The sequence below is a fragment of the Heterocephalus glaber genome, unplaced genomic scaffold, assembly GCF_053883595.1.
Source record: "Heterocephalus glaber isolate CG9 unplaced genomic scaffold, H.glaber_assembly_v1.0 deba00001451, whole genome shotgun sequence".
Classification (NCBI taxonomy): Eukaryota; Metazoa; Chordata; class Mammalia; order Rodentia; family Bathyergidae; genus Heterocephalus; species Heterocephalus glaber.
In genome coordinates, this window is record NW_028258301.1 from 7,318,998 (window position 1) to 7,335,006 (window position 16,009).

General features: G+C 38.0%; 1 protein-coding gene across 1 annotated transcript in view; it reads left to right on the top strand.

Annotated features, from left to right (window-relative positions):
* The first annotated feature begins 3,400 nt into the window (after window positions 1–3,400).
* Zswim5 (zinc finger SWIM-type containing 5) overlaps window positions 3,401–16,009 on the top strand; it is a 210,024-nt gene continuing 197,415 nt past the window's right edge. Inside the window, exon 1 of the mRNA XM_004872917.3 lies at window positions 3,401–4,219. Coding sequence (XP_004872974.1) covers window positions 3,622–4,219 — 598 coding nt within the window. The 5' untranslated portion in view covers window positions 3,401–3,621. The remainder of the gene's footprint in view (window positions 4,220–16,009) is intronic.

Sequence of the window (16,009 nt, forward strand, 5' to 3'; positions counted from 1 at the left end):
TGAAAGTGATCTTTCTTTTGTTTCCCAAAATAGTTACTTCTCTAATAATTTGAAAATCTTCTATGTCTATTCCTTTTTATATTGCAGTCTTTTACTGTTATTTAACTTTCATCTCATCTCACTAACTAGATAATAAGTTACTGGAGATGAGAATGTTTCATAAATGATATCTTGGAAAATTTGTAGCAATTGGTAGGTTCACAAGATAAAGATTAAAATATTTAATCTTCTTTGAAAAAGATTAATAAAAGACCATATAAAGATAGATATATATATATGGGCTGGGGATTTAGCTCAGTGGTTCTGCCACCTGCCCCGCAAGTGCAAGGACCTGAGTTCGATCCCCAGTACCAAAAAAGATTATATATATATATATATATATATATATATATATATATATATATTTATGGGGCTGGGGATTTAGCTTAGTGGTTCTGCTGCCTTCCCAGCAAGTGCAAGGACCCTACTTTGATCCCTGGTACCAAAAAAAAAAGATATATATTTATGAAGATGCAATTATAGATATATTATCTCCAAATTCATGTATAAATTCTACATAATGCTAAAAATCACTGTAGGATTTTTTTGGGAAGTGTAGTAAAATTGTTTCATATGAAATTATACAAAGCTGTATGGATAACTAAGGAAATTTTGAAAAACAAGGATGAAGAAAGGGAATTCATCTGTTAGTCATCTAAACATTTCCAAATTTAATTGTATATTACCAAATTTAGTTATCAGTTAAAACATTGTATTATTGAAAGATGAATAGATAAAAAGGTAAAGTGAAACAGAAAAAAAAAGGCCCCAAAACAAACCTGGGCATAGACAAGCTAGTCTTTCATAGATCAGCGAGGGAAAGGCTGGACAATTCCACAAATGGTGTTAGAGTGATTGATAGCTCTTCCTAAAAAAAAATTAAGATTAGGTTCATGGAAAGAAAAAAAAAAAGTTGTAAGAAAAAGACCTAAGAGTGAAAAAAAATTCCAAAACTACCAGAAGAAAATATAGACTATTGAAGGCTTCCTTAAATAAAGAAATTTGTGCAAAACATTAAAAAAAAATCTAGGTGTTTGACCTAACCAAAATTTGAAACTGTGTGTGTGTGGGGGGGTGAACCTTTGTGGGGGTGTGTGAGGTGTGAACAAATAAGATACTAAAAGTCAAGAAAATGTTAAATGATCCAGGAAGAAAAAAATTATGTGTTTAGGTAATTAACAGGAGAGGATATATGATGGCCAAAAAATATATCTAAAAATGATGCTTAACCTCATTAGTAATCAAAGAAAAATAAAGAGAAAAACACTTCTTGTTTACCAGGCTTTCAGAAATTAAGTCTGACAATATTGCATTTTGGTGAGAAAATGGGAAAAATAGTACTTTTCATTCAGTGCTTACAGGAATTGGTCATAGCAGGCAATATCCAACATGTTTGTAGTAATCCTTCCCTCCTTTGGAAGAGTCTTTTCCAACATTGAACTGGAGCTGGCCTGAAAGGATAGACTACTGTATAGTAGAAGTGATGGTGTGTGACTTCTGAGGGCTAGGTCATAAAAGGAACCGCAGGAATTCTTGTTCTCTTGTTACTTTTTAGGGAAAACCAGTCATGCAGTGAGGATTCTCAAGCAGCCCATTGGAGAGGTGAGAAACTGAGGACTCTGGCCAAGAGCCAGCACCAGGGTATTCTTGTATCTTGCTTTTCCCTTTTTTATTTGGCCCAAGGTCACTCTATAGAGTCAGTTTCTCCCTCACTCTCCACTTTTACTTTTTCAAATAAACTTTGTCACCACTACAAATAAATAAGTAAATAAAGTAAGAAAGAATGATTAATTCTGAGTGGTGAGAATATGGGTATAGGTATGCTATTCTTTGTACTTTTCTGTATTGTTTAATGTTCTCAAAAATTTAAAAATCTACTTAAATCAATTTCATATGAATCAAACTTAACTCTTAATATGTTTAAGCAACATTTCTTCCTGTCCCAACCCCTTGTAAGCATGTTTACTGGCAATTGATTAAATCAGAGTAATATTCATTGATTGAAAGTAAAATATTCTTTGAACATCTTTTATATATGTAGGCATATGTCAGGTCTTAGGGATAAATCATTATATAGAAATGGTTTTTGCCCTTATAAATCTCATTGTCTAGTCAGGGAGACATAAAAGAATGCTTGCCCCCAAAATAAACTTTGATAAATTCTATGAAGGAAGAGAAAGGTTATCATGAAAGCCTATAATTGTGGTACCATATTCAAGGGGAGTAGACATTATTTTACTTCATGGCAATGCAGTTATAGATACAGATATACACAAATATTTATTGAGTACCTGCTACACTGTACATTATTTTAATTATTTCTAATTCTTAAAACAATTATATGTAGAAGCATTATTACTAGCTACCAAATGATTTGAATCATCATTAAACTCACACAAGTAGTAAGAGTGATTCACATCTAATTCCAATTTAAAGCCTGTGCTCTTTATTTCTGATATTATAGCAAAACTAGACTACTTTGACTCCAATCTGTCTCTATTTACTCTTTTATTCTTACTTTATATTACACTCTAGAACTCGTTCATTGTGAAGAGTGAACTCAGCTATAGGAACTCTTTTAATATACTTCTTGGAACATTTTAAAGTTGTAGTGATTAGTTAGTCAGCAAATTCTAAAATTTGAGCAAGAGACAGTGACAACTTCATGTTATTTTTGGAGGGGTTAGTGGTGAAGCTGTCATTCTCAAGCACCCACTAATATGCCTGGTGGAGGATAAATAAGAGTGAAGGAAATGATCCTCGCTGTCATGGAATTTAGTCAGTTGGGCAGTCAGGCAAATAAAAATATGTATGCAACTTGTGACCATATAAAAATGTAGAACACAGCCATGTAAAGAAAACATCAAAGACCTAATTTAGCCTGGAGGCAGGTCAGGAAATCACACACACACACACACACACACACACACACGCGCGCGCGCGCGCGCACACACAATGTTTTGAGGGCGGAGGGCGCCGATCTTATCCTACACTGTGGCTGAGGAGAGTTTTTGTCACTCGACCCCCGCCCCATACACTGTCTTTCCTGCCAGACACTCCCCTCGGTTGTGACCGTCTCCGGTCGCGTCAGCCTATGTAGGAGCCTAGGTTGGAGTTTTCCAGTACTTGCGCCCTCATAGCCTACTACTTTACAGAGATGGCTCGCGGCCCGGTCCTTGCACATTCCTCTGTGGTCCTGCGGAAAGTGGGCTGGCGGAGCCTGGGTGCCAAGCGCTTCTAGCGCTTCGGCGGCTGGAGCTCCGGCGCGAGCGCTGGGCGCGTCCTGGGTTGTCTGCGCCTGGAGCGCGCCGGGGGCTCGCGCTCGCTCCCGAGCTTCCTCGCGCCCGGGGCGGCCTGGACCGCGCGCGCCGCCTCTCGCTCGACTGCAGGCCAACCCCGTCGGCCCTCTTAGCGCGCGCACGGGACTGGCCCCAGCTTTCCACTCGGGCCGGCTGGCTCGTGGGTTCGCTCGCTCCGCCCCCCTCAGCGCCGCCGCTGGGCGCTTGCGCGGGGCGTGTGGCCGTGGCCGGGGTCTCCGCTGCAGCCTGAGCCGCCGCCGCCTTAGTCAGTCAGTCCCCAGCAATGGCGGAAGGAGGTGAGCGAGAGGAACTGCTCTCGCCGCCGCCCGTCTCTCCAGCCAAACGGCTGTGCTCGTGGCCCAGCCCGCAGGCTCACCACCCGCGGGGTTCGCCAGGGACAGCCGGCGGAGGGGTGGGGGGCGTCGGCAGCAGCTGCCTGGCCCCCGGGGCCCGCCCCCACCTGCAGCCCGAGTCCTTGCTGGACTGCTCTGCCAAGACAGTGGCAGAAAAGTGGGCGTACGAGCGTGTGGAGGAGCGCTTCGAGCGAATCCCGGAGCCCGTGCAGCGCCGCATCGTCTACTGGTCCTTTCCGCGGAATGAGCGGGAGATCTGCATGTACTCCAGCTTCCAGTACCGGGGCGGCCCTGGCGCCAGCGCGACTGGAGGCTCCGCGGGGGCTTTGCCGGCCGAGGAGGGGCCGCCGCCACCCCCCGGGACCGCCGCTCCGGCTGCCGGCTCCGCCCCCGGGACCGCTGCGGCGGGGGCGTCCTCGGGGCTGGGCGCTGGGGCTGGCGCGGCGGGCGGCGGCGGCGAGGGGCTGCCGTTCCGCCGGGGCATCCGTCTGCTGGACAGCGGCTCCGTAGAGAACGTGCTGCAAGTCGGTAGGTGCTCGTCCGGCCCCTCTCTAGTCCCTGGCTTCCTCTTCTGCAGGTGCCTCCTCTCTGCTCTAGCCGTGAGTCGAGACCGCGGCTTCCTGCCCAACTCCTGCAATCCTGCCAAAGGACAAACAAGTCACATAAAAAACTTTTCTCAACATTTCCGTTCAGGTCCACGACTGCTCTTTCCTTCCACTGGCTCTACCCCTTTTCTTATTGTTTGAAGAGCAAATAGGTCTCTCGCTTTTTACTCTTTATTCTTTCTCACTTCAAAGGCAAACAGGATGGGGAGATGTGTCTTTTTGGATCTAATAATTTCAAAAATCCATTTGTGTAATTTAAGTTTTGAGAGGAGAGGATTGTTAGTCAATCTGGAGCAAACCTTCTTAGAGTGAGTGTTTGAGGGACAGGCTGTCAGCCAATCTGTAGTCCTGGCAGATTGACTCTGGGTGTAATTAACTTTAACATGGGGGGAAAACCGCAGCAGCAGCAGCAACAAAATACTGTGCGTTTTAGACAATTTTAATTGTCTGCTCTACAATTTTTCCCCTCTGGACCAGTGATGCCTGGGAATCTAGGCTGTGGACTAACAATAACCGAAGATGGAAATGTGACAGCTTCTCTTCTCTACACCCCCACCCAAGGAAAAAAAGCCACACAATCTGGAGTGGGGGTGGGGTCTGCCTTCCTTGTCAGGCTGGGGTAAATCAAAAGCTAGTCACGTTGGGTTTTTCAAATGCTTTTCATTTAACAAGTCTTCACATTTGCTTTTGTTTTATCTTTTTGTTTGTGAGAAAATGGAAAACGGTTTCTTTTTCTTTTCCTTCTGCTCTGGAGCTTCTAGTCAGTTTGTTAATATTATTAAATGTATAAATATGATGTGTCTGATTTGTGGACATGTTAGGGAGAAAGAAAAAAATGACATTGTTTAACATTGACTTGCTATGTGAAAAATTAGAACATTTTTCTACTTGGATTGTTATTTCCTGGAGTACACATTATCTTTATGTATTTATTACACTGTATATACTCATTTATTGAAGAAAATATTGATTTTTGAACGGAGTTGGAAGGAGGTTGTTTCACAAGTGCAGGCACACATACACAAACCCCAAACATCTAGTTTTCATCTCCCCAGGTAAACCATATTTGAAATTCTTTTCCTTTAAAGAGTAGTACATTGCAGTGTTTTATACAGAGCAATCTGCTTTTGGTTATTGAGAGTCAATGAAGCCTGTGTTTCTTATTAAAACAATAGCACACCACATTTTTTTTTTCCAAAGATGAAATGTAAATTTATTCTATGCCAAAATACAATGACAGTGGATTGAGAAAGTTTGCTTATTTGAAAGAGGTTAATCCTTTGTGTTTTTGTGTATGTTTTAAAAAGAATGAATTGAATAAACAGATAATTAAGATGTGCAGCTTTAATACTGAAAACAAGAAAATAAATATAGGTATTAGTCTTACACCTTAATCTTGCTATGAGTTTACATCAGTTACCTTTTAAGATTCTTGTTTAAAATATTTTAAATTGAAAACAATCAATTTAAGTGCTTACTTTATTGTAAGAGATGGATTTGAAAGGATTTTCAAACTTGAGGGGGCAAGTGAGAGAGAATTTTTTAAAGTGATTAAAATGTCAAGTTCAAAATGAAATCAGATTTTATGGGTGATTCAGATCATGTTTAAATCAGGTGTTTACTTTTATATGATAGTTGCTGTGGTTATGGGATGGTGTGTTCATACAGTTTCAGGGATCCTGACAAAGACACAAAGCAACATTTTCTGTTTCACTTTGAATTTCTTTTTTTTTTTGGTACTCGGGATTGAACTTGAGACCTTGCTCTTGCAAGGCAGGCGGCAGAACCACTGAGCTAAATCCCTGGCCCTCACTTTGAATTTCACAGATGAAGATAGAATAAAAAAATTTTTTTTGAGATAGGCTCTTGCCATGTAGTTCAGACCAGCCTTGAACTCACTATGTAGTTCAGGCTGGCCTTGAACTCTCATTGATCCTCCTGCCTCAGCCTCCCAAGTGCTGGGATTACAGGTGTGAGCTCCACCATGCCTGGTTTAAGAGAATGAATTAATCACTGTCAGGTAGCGGTATCTGAGAACTCATGAGCTGTGTAATCTTCATTTTTTTGACATTTAATTTATGCTAGTAAGTGTGGAAGATAAGGATATTCTGTATCATTTTGAGTTCTGTATTTTCATACAGATCACCTGGTAATAAGTAAAACTAGAGACTCATTCCTCATCTTCGAAACTTAAAGTTCTATAGGACTTAAAAAAAAAATTGTGTGGGATTTATTCTATTTGATGGGTTAGTAGTAGTGCTGAGAGACGAATGAGGAAGTGATTTCATATAGCTGGATAGTTATGTTCTTCAGTTATAACCTCAGTTCAAATTCAGTTTTATTACTAAGTGGTGCTAATTAACAATTCGACATATTTCCTCATTGTTTCCCAGCCACATTATACTATAACCTCAAAATTGGAAAGTTCTTGAAGGCTGGCTGATGCTATAGAAAGGAAGGAAAGTTTAGGTATTTCTGTAACATTCTTTTAAAGAAAAAATTTATGAGCAATTTTAATTTTTTTCCTTAAATTCTTTTATTGGTACATTTTAGGCACACAATACATTTATATTTATCATTGGGTGCTTGTACCTGTACATGATGTATCTTGGTTCTTATTTTTCCCCATTACCTGTGTGCCCTTCACCCCCTCCACCCTTCCCTAGTTACATAAGCAATTTTAATTTTGTAAACAGCAGCACAAAAAAGTTTTGAAGGAATATAAAAGCAAAAAAAAAAGCTTTTATAAAGTATAGGTAGGCTAAATTTTGTAACTTCTGATTATTTTCCATGTTGAATCAGTATTGGGAAGTCAGAGGATTCATGTACCATAGAAAACAACAAATTTTGAATCAGTACTGTGGTATTTAAAACATTCTGCCTTTGCTGGTGCATTCTTGAAACCTCACCTAGGCTGAGACGGGAGGATTGCTAGTTGAGGTCAGCCTGTGCAGTTTACCAGATTATCTTAAAAAACCAAAAAAATCTTCCCACCTTGATGTTAACAAATGGGAGAACTGTAGATTTGTTATGCTCAAAGTATACATTTCTTTTAAAACAGGACTGAATTGGAAGTATTATTCCTTTTAAGAGGGGAAAATTGCAAAGTAATCTTTTCATAGATATCTGTCTATTGAAGCTGTGTCAATAGATTTACAATCTGATCGATCAATTGCTATTATGAAGATAATAGAGTTTAGATATTTAAGCAATTGCTTTTTTTTTTTTTTGGTACTGGGCATCAAACTCAGGACCTTGGGCTTGCAAGGCCAGCACCAGAACCACTGAGCTAAATCCCCAGCCCCTAAGCAATTGCATTTTAACCTGTTTTAGAACTCATGAAAATAACAGTAGTATAAACTTTGGTAAAACATTTTATTCTGGAGTCTGCAGATGACATGAGAATGGAACTATAATTGACTAATAGTTTTAAGATTTGACTCTTTTTTACTACCATTTTTTTTTTTTTTTGGTACCGGGGATCGAACTCAGTTCCTTGTACTTGCAAGGCAGGCGGCGGAACCACTGAGCTAAATCCCCGGCCCTTTACTACCATATTTTAATTTTTCCATTTTGGTAATACTTGAAAGGAGGTTTGCACCTTCTCAGGGAAATCAGAATTGATTAAAGGAAAAGAAGCAACAATTTTTCTTGTTTAAACACAGAAATATTGTATTTATTTGGATATTTAGATTTTTAAAAATTGGGTAAAGTCATGCAATGACTTGCTGTAACTGATAGAACTTAATTATATAAATATTCAGAAATTTTCAGTAGATTCTGATAGATATCTTCAACTAATCTCCTTATTTTTAGTTTACAGATTTTAAAATAAGCACATAATTTGTCCTTGGATAGCTTTCAAGACTAGTGCCACAGTGCTAAGTACTACCCTATGTGAAGAAGGTTCAATTACAAAGTTAACAATTATAGTAAAAAGAGGTCTGTTTCAGGAGGTTAACCATAACTTAAACATCAAGTAATCAGTCCATAATTATGTGTAGTTTATATTATCAATAAATATATCTGTATTTTAACTTTTGCAAAATACAGCAGCAAGAAGGGTAACAATTGTTGATTTTTTTTTTTCCAGTGCTTGGGAACAAACCCAGGGCCTCATAGTGCTAGGTAGGCACTCTACCACTGAGCTGTAATGTGCAGCCCCTAGTTGTTGATTTTTATGTGTAATTTGTTTTCATCTATATTATTTGGGGAAAACCAAAGGTAATTGCGTCTCAAATGCTTTATACCATCCTATGTAAAATTGAATAGATAAAATCATAATAAAACTTCATGTAAGGAAAAATTGCCTAATTTGTATTTAAGATATTCCATTACAAGGTCTGGGGTGAAGCTTGGTGATAGACTGCTTGGCTAGCAAGCATGTGGCCCTGTGTTCAGTCTCCAGCAAAACACACACACACACACGCACACACAGTTTTTAATATAACAAACAATAATGAAACACAGAAGGCAGCTGTATTCCTTTAAGAGATTAATGGTAAGATTTTTTAAGAGTATAAATTTATTAAGTTTTAAATCATTTTGGCTTTCTTTTCTTTTCTTTTTTGGTACAGGGGATAAAACTCGGGTCCTTGTGCTTGCGAGGCAGGTGGCGGAACCACTGAGCTAAATCCCCGGCCCTATTTGGGCTTAAGCAATGAATTCTCGCTTTTCCTGTCTACCCCAACATACTATATACATATGTTAATGTTGTAGGTGTTGAATGAGTGAATACTAATCATGGACTTCTCAGTGTTGTAAAACTGAAGGGGTTGGGTACTGGTGTGTGTGCCTCTAGTTCTAGCACTTGGGAGGCTGAGATGAGGAGATCACGTCAGCTCAGGAATTTGAGATTAGCATAAGTATAACAGTGAGAACACTCTCAAAAATAAAACAAAAATACTGAAGAGGGTGGGGAGACAAGGTTGAGTTTTTAGGGTGAGTATAACAGTGGAAGATATGGAACATATGGAAGATATGCACAACTCCTCACTTACACATATAATATACTGATAGCATTAAGTAGTATGACTGATATAGCATGTATATCTTCTACATTGACCATCTGTTTTGTGGGAAGAGTGATGGTTTATACGTTTATTGAAATATAAGAAGAAATGTATATTATTTCTTGTAAAGTTAAGCTTCTTGAGGATTGACTTTGTGATTTTAAAGGTAACGGCTAAACGAAAGATAGTGGATTTTAGGAGTTGTCTGTAGAAATTTTTAAATTAATATTATTGAACTGTGAGTAGAAAGTCTAAATTTTAAAATGAAAAGGTTGAAAATTTAGCCTTAGGAAACAAGTCATTTAGTTCTCTTGTTTCAACAGTGGCTATGAAAAATCAAGGCATTAATTGTCGGTACCTGTTATGGCAAGGGATATATGAATATATACTTATGTTAAATATTGTACTGTATACCAAAATGTAAGTTAGTGTTTGATATTAGAAATAGACAATAATTCAGGGCTCTGAGTGTAGCTCAGTCATAGAGGGTTTTCCTAACTTGTGCAGGGCCCTGGATTTAATCTCCTAGCACTACAAAAAGCAAAAACAGGAAACAAAAATAAATAGACATTAATTCATCCCAGATTACTTTTATGTGAATTTTCTACCTTATAATTTATTTAAATACCCATTTCTTTTTTCATATATGCAGCATGCTTCTTGGCCATGTTTAGCCTGTCGAGTTGGTATGCTAAGGACATCATACTCATTTTAATATTAGCTTTAGCATTATGTGATCATATGCTAAATTATTCTGATACTTTCCATAGTGATATATAGCCACTGATTTATTTATGTATTTATTTATTTTTGGTACCGGGGATCGAACTCGGGTCCTTGCGCTTGTGAGGCAGGCGGCAGAACCACTGAGCTAAATCCCCGGCCTGCCACTGATTAATTTTTAATTTTCAGTATAACTGTTCGCTCCTTTAAATTAGATAATATGATTTATGCTAAATGGTACTCAGAAAATGTTTATCAAACACATGAGTACATTGTCATATACCTCTTTAATATAACATCTGGCTAGTATGGACATATCTTATAAATGATTTATATGTGATTGGAGACTAGAAGATATACTGGCATTATGTGGCTTAATTTGTGGTTATTTTTGATTTAAAAAATATTACACAGATAAAAGAAAAATGTCCTTGAAACTTATTAACTAGTTCTGGATTATTTATTAAATTAACATTTAGTCACTTATTTTGTGGAAGGCCCAGTAAAAATAATTGTTTACTTATTTTTTGGTGGAAGTATTTCTAAAATATTTTTATTTTTCTCTCCAAGTATAAACCTAGATTGGATATCAAAACCTGACCTTCTAAGGATTGCATTATGTTGCCATTTTTTTATAGGTGAGAGGTTATAAACTGAGTGGGTATTTGATACTAAAAGTCTCTGAAACCTGTTTTTGAAAAGTTGTACATATATGTGGTTTTTTTGTCATTTGCTTTTTTCTCTTTATAGTGGTATGGTAAATGGGGTACTTAAGGCAGTACAATGTTGTTGCCTTCTTAAAAAAATACAGCGGACTCTTGACTTACAAACTCAGTTTTTTCTCGAGGGCTGTTTGTAACTCAAGTTGGTTGTAAGTCAGGAGTAGTTTTCCCATAAGAAATAATGGAATTACTCATAATGCATCCTGAACCTCCCAAAGCACCCCTTCACTGAGCTCTTCATAATAAGGTTTGTATAATGTGTGTAATTTACTAGAAACACCAATAATTTTTCTAGTGTATTCAAAAAAAGTTATAAAATGTGCTTAGTTTACCCAGAAACAATTTCATGCTGTACTCACCATTCAAGTTGACATGTTCGACTTGCAAGAAGGGAGGATGAAATAGAAGGTGGTTATTGTTTGGAAGGAGAGTCCCCTTCCATAAGAACATCAGGAATCTGGCTCTCTGGTGTCCTTTCTCTCCTTGGGAGAGTCTGTAGCCCACTAAGACCTGCTTCTTGCTTACTAGGTCTCAACCTTTTCAGAACTAAAAACTGGTCTAAGGTTGTCTGTTTCTGTCTTTTCTTTAACACTGTTCTATAGTATGACATGACATTGTCATTAAGCAAGTGAATGCAGCAATTGGCTTTTTCTCTCCGTGGGTCAGTCTTCTCTACAAATGTTTGTAGCTTTGTTCAGTTTTTCAGAATTTTCTTTGTTTTAGAAAAAGAATTTCACTGCACTGATTGTTGATACTTCCCCTGCTCTTCAGAAAGCTCCTTAGCTGCCATTCTCTGTTGCTCAGCCAGAAGTTGCTGAAGTTCCTCTGTAGACAGTTCCTCTGAGTGTTCCTCCACCAGTTCCTCAGCATCACCACTGTCTACCTGCAAACCTATGGACTCTGCTATAGTGACAGTGTCATCAACCATAGGGTCAGTTGAAAGCTCAGGCTCCTATACTGGCCTTCAAAGACTTTCCTGCATAATTTTAGGCCACACTTTCTTCCAGGCAATCTCAGAGTCCTTAGAGAGACATTGGCCCAGGACTTCTCAGTTTAACCCCACACATAAAGACCAGGATTTGAGTTGTAACTCAAGACTTTGGTTGTAAGTTAAAACTAAAATTCTGGTCAAAATCTAAGTTGTTCAAGTATTAGACCATTTGTAACTTGAAAGTATTCTGTAGACTGTTCCTGGGCATGGTGGTGCATGCCTATAATCCCAGCACTCTAGAGGCTCAGACAGGAGGATCTCAGTGAGTTAGAGGCCAGCTTGGGCTATAGTGAATTCAAGGCCAGCCTGAACTACATAGTGAGACCTTCTCTCCCCCCCCCAAAAAAAGACTGTTGAGGCAAAAGATGAACTAACCTTCTCCTTCGGGGTTTTCTTGTCTTAAAAACAGTTGTCTGAGGGCCTGGGGATGTAGCCCAGAGGTAGAGAATTCACCTAGCAGATCCCCAGCACTGAAAAGAAAAACAAGAACAGCAACAACTGGAAAACATTTACCTGGGATGGGCAGTGTGGTGTATGCCTGTAGTTCTAGCTATTCCAGAGGCTGATGTAAAATGTGTGTCTAGGAGCTTGAGGCCAGCCTGGGCAACATAGGAGGACACAGAGTTAAAAACAAAAAACAAAACAACACACAAGAAAACCAGTTGTCTGTATGGTTACCATTTAGTCCTTAGAGAAATGTAAATTCTAATCCAAGGAAATCCCTATACCACACACCTACTGGATTGGTTGAAAATAAAAAGATTGACAGTACCAAGTACTGATAAGAATGTGGAGCAACTAGAACTCTTTTTTTTTTTTTTTGTACCAGGGATTGAATTCAGGACCTTGCACTTGTGAGGCAGGTGTGGTGCCACTGAGTAAAATCCCTGACCCAGCAACTAGAACTCTTATACATTACTGATAGGAATATAGAATAGTACAGCCACTTTGGCAAGTCATTTCTTGTAAAGTTAATCATACTCTTAACTATAAAATTTAGCAGTCCCACTCACAGGTATTTTCTGGAGAGAAATGAAAACATATTCAGGTAAAGACTGGTGCCTGAATAGTCATAGCAGTAGCTTTACTTATAATAGTCCCAAACTACAAACAGCCCAGATGCCTGTCAAGTTGATAAGTTAAAAAATTATTGTATATTCATACAGTGGAATACTGTTCAGCAATAAAAAGAACTAATGACCAGCAACATGGATGAATCTCAAAGGCAGAAGCCAGATACAAAAAAACTACACAAATTCTACGTGTGCAAAATTCCAGAAAGCCCAAAGCTGTCATGATAGAAAGTAGATTACTGATTGCTAGGTTACAGGACAAATGGCTTGAAGAAACTTTGTGGGTGATAGAGGTGTTGTGCATCACAATGTGATGGTTACATGATTGTATTTATCAAAACTTAACAAACTATGCTTTTATATGGTAAATTTTATACTTCAAAAATTTTATTTTAAAAGAATTATGGGTCTTTTTTGTTGGATCTGTTGTGAGAATGAAGACCATTCTCAGCACTCAGACTCTAGACATTACTGAAATTGTTGACATTACTGCAGGAATGCACAGTTACTGTGAGGGACTCCAGAGGAACCCTATGGAAAGATTTCAGTCACATCAGTGTAGAAGTCAGTCTCTCCTTGGAAAGAAAAAGAAGAGGCTCTAGTTGACAAATGGTAGGAAAACAGAAAGGAACTGGCTACTCTTCACACTCTCTGTAGTCATGTACAGAACATGATCAAGGGTGTTAAATTGGGCTTCTATTACAACAGGAGGTCTGTGTGTGATCACTTCCTCTTCAAGGTCTTTATTCAGGACAGTGAGTCTCATACTGAAATCTGAAATTTAAAAAAATTTTATTAGTACATGTTTGCAATACTTAATGATTACATTCATTGTGGGGAGTTGGTACATGTACATAACATACTTTAATTCCTTTTTCATCCCCTTTCCTTCCCTGTCTTGATCCTCTTCCCTTTTGCAAAAGAACTATCTCCCTGTTTCCTATTACCTATTTTTATTGTTGACAAAACATTCTGTAGTTTTTATAGCACAAATGCTATGAGTCATGTCAACTCTCTTTTCTATTTATTCTATTTCACCTATGTTTAGATTTACTAATGGATCTCAAAGAGAATTATTGTTATTTTTTTCCAGTACCTGGGATCAAACTCAGGACCTTGCACTTGCAGGGTAGCCACAGCACCACTGAGCTAAATCTCCGGGCCAAGGAGAATTTTTTTTTTTAAGGAGAATTATTCTTAAAGAATGTTTCTCTGTATATAATAGAAAGCCTTATTCCAAAGTATATAAATTGTTTGTCATTGTTACAATCATCAAAATGCTTGTATTAATATAATGCCAAGCTATAATTTCCTTCTTGTTTGTTCACGCATTCATTTATAAAACTTAATATTTTTAAATGTTATGTGCAAAATAGAACTTAATTTCTTTGAGTACACAGTTTAGTATAGGATATAGTATAAAATAGCATTTAATGCATTATTTTTAATAGAAGTAATTTCTATGGAAGGAAAGAGTAGGAAGTAATTTACTGGGGAAATGGGAACAACTATTTCATTGGTCTATTCAACAGAATTCTAATTAACAGAAATGGTAAAATCAAGTCTAATATTGCAATAAAGATTGAGAGCACTTTGGTTACAAGTTAGATTAACCTTTCATGAGATTCCTTGTATATTAACATACTCATTGTTGATTCAAACGGATAGTATTGATAAGCAGGAAGAATAAAAAATATTATCAAATACTAATCCTTTTTTCTCAGAGAAAACTTTACAGATTTCTGACTTTACAATAGCGTTGTTATCGTCAGATAATCCTTTTTATTTAAAAAATTGTTGCTTCTTTTAGGTACAACTATATGATGGAGCTAATCAGTAAAATGGCTTTTTGTCCATCCATTCATTATCTGTGTGTCATGTACTGTGTCTTTGAAACCCATGGTGATAATTACATTTTTCCTCTTAGTCATTCATAGTTTTATTGAATGGAAGGAAGCCTGTAGCATTAATGGGTTCACGAAAAGCCAGCCTGTTCTTACTTGCTTAAATCTAGCAACACTTGATAAACTGACATACCAGGCAAGCATCACTAACATACATCGATATTATTAGTAATAAAAAATTCTCCTCCATATTATGGCTTCATATTGTGAAGAACTCTTTTTTTTTGTATTAAATTCTTTTATTGGTACATTGTAGGTATACAACACAATTACATTTCTCATTGGGAATTGTACCTTTATATAATGCATCTTGGTTCTTATTTTTTCCCCATTCCTAGCCCTCCCTTCACGCCCTCCACCCTTCCCTATTTACAAAGACTTTATTTTCCATTTCTCATCATTTTTTCCTTTCCCTTCTTTCCTTTCCCCTGCCCCTCCCACTACCCCTACCCCTTTGGACCTTTGTTCCTATTTTACATTATCAATTATTCATTCTAATCATTGGTACATTTTAGGTATACAATATAATGACATTCATCATTGGAAATTTGCACCTTTACATATTCTCTCTTGGTTCTTATTTTTCACCCTTGCCCAGCCCTCCTTTCAACCCCTCCATTCCCCCCTATTTACAAAGATTTTGTTTCTATATTTCCATTTTCTCATATTAATCCCATTCCCTTCTATCCTTTCCCCTAGCCCTCCCACTTCCTTCCCCTTTGCCCCTTTTCTTCCTATTTCATATTACCTATTATACATTTAGTCCTTATTTACACTTTCAGTTTCTCACACCAGAGAAACTATTCGATATTTACACATGTGTGTCCTATTTATTTCACTTAAGAGTATCGCCTCAATGTGCATCCACTTAGCTATAAATGTCTCTAATTTCTCATTTTTTATGGCTGAGTAGTACTCCATTTTATAAAAAAAAAACCCACATTTTCTTTATCCAGTCTCCAGTTGATGGGCATTTGGGCTGTTTCCAAATTTTAGCTATTACAAACTGCGCTGCTATGAACATGTGTGCACATATATCACTGTGGTATGATTCTTTTAATTCTTTGGGGAAGATCCCCAGCAGTGGAATAGCGGGGTCAAATGGGACTTCCAGTCCTAGTTCCTTGAGGTCTCTCCATACTGATTTCCACAGTGCTTGCACCAGTCTACACTCCCACCAGCAGTGGTGCAGGGTTCTTCTTTCCCCACAGCCCTGCCAGCATTTGTTATTGGTTGATTTCATGATAGCAGCCATTCTTTCTAGAGTGAAGTGGAATCTCAGCATTGT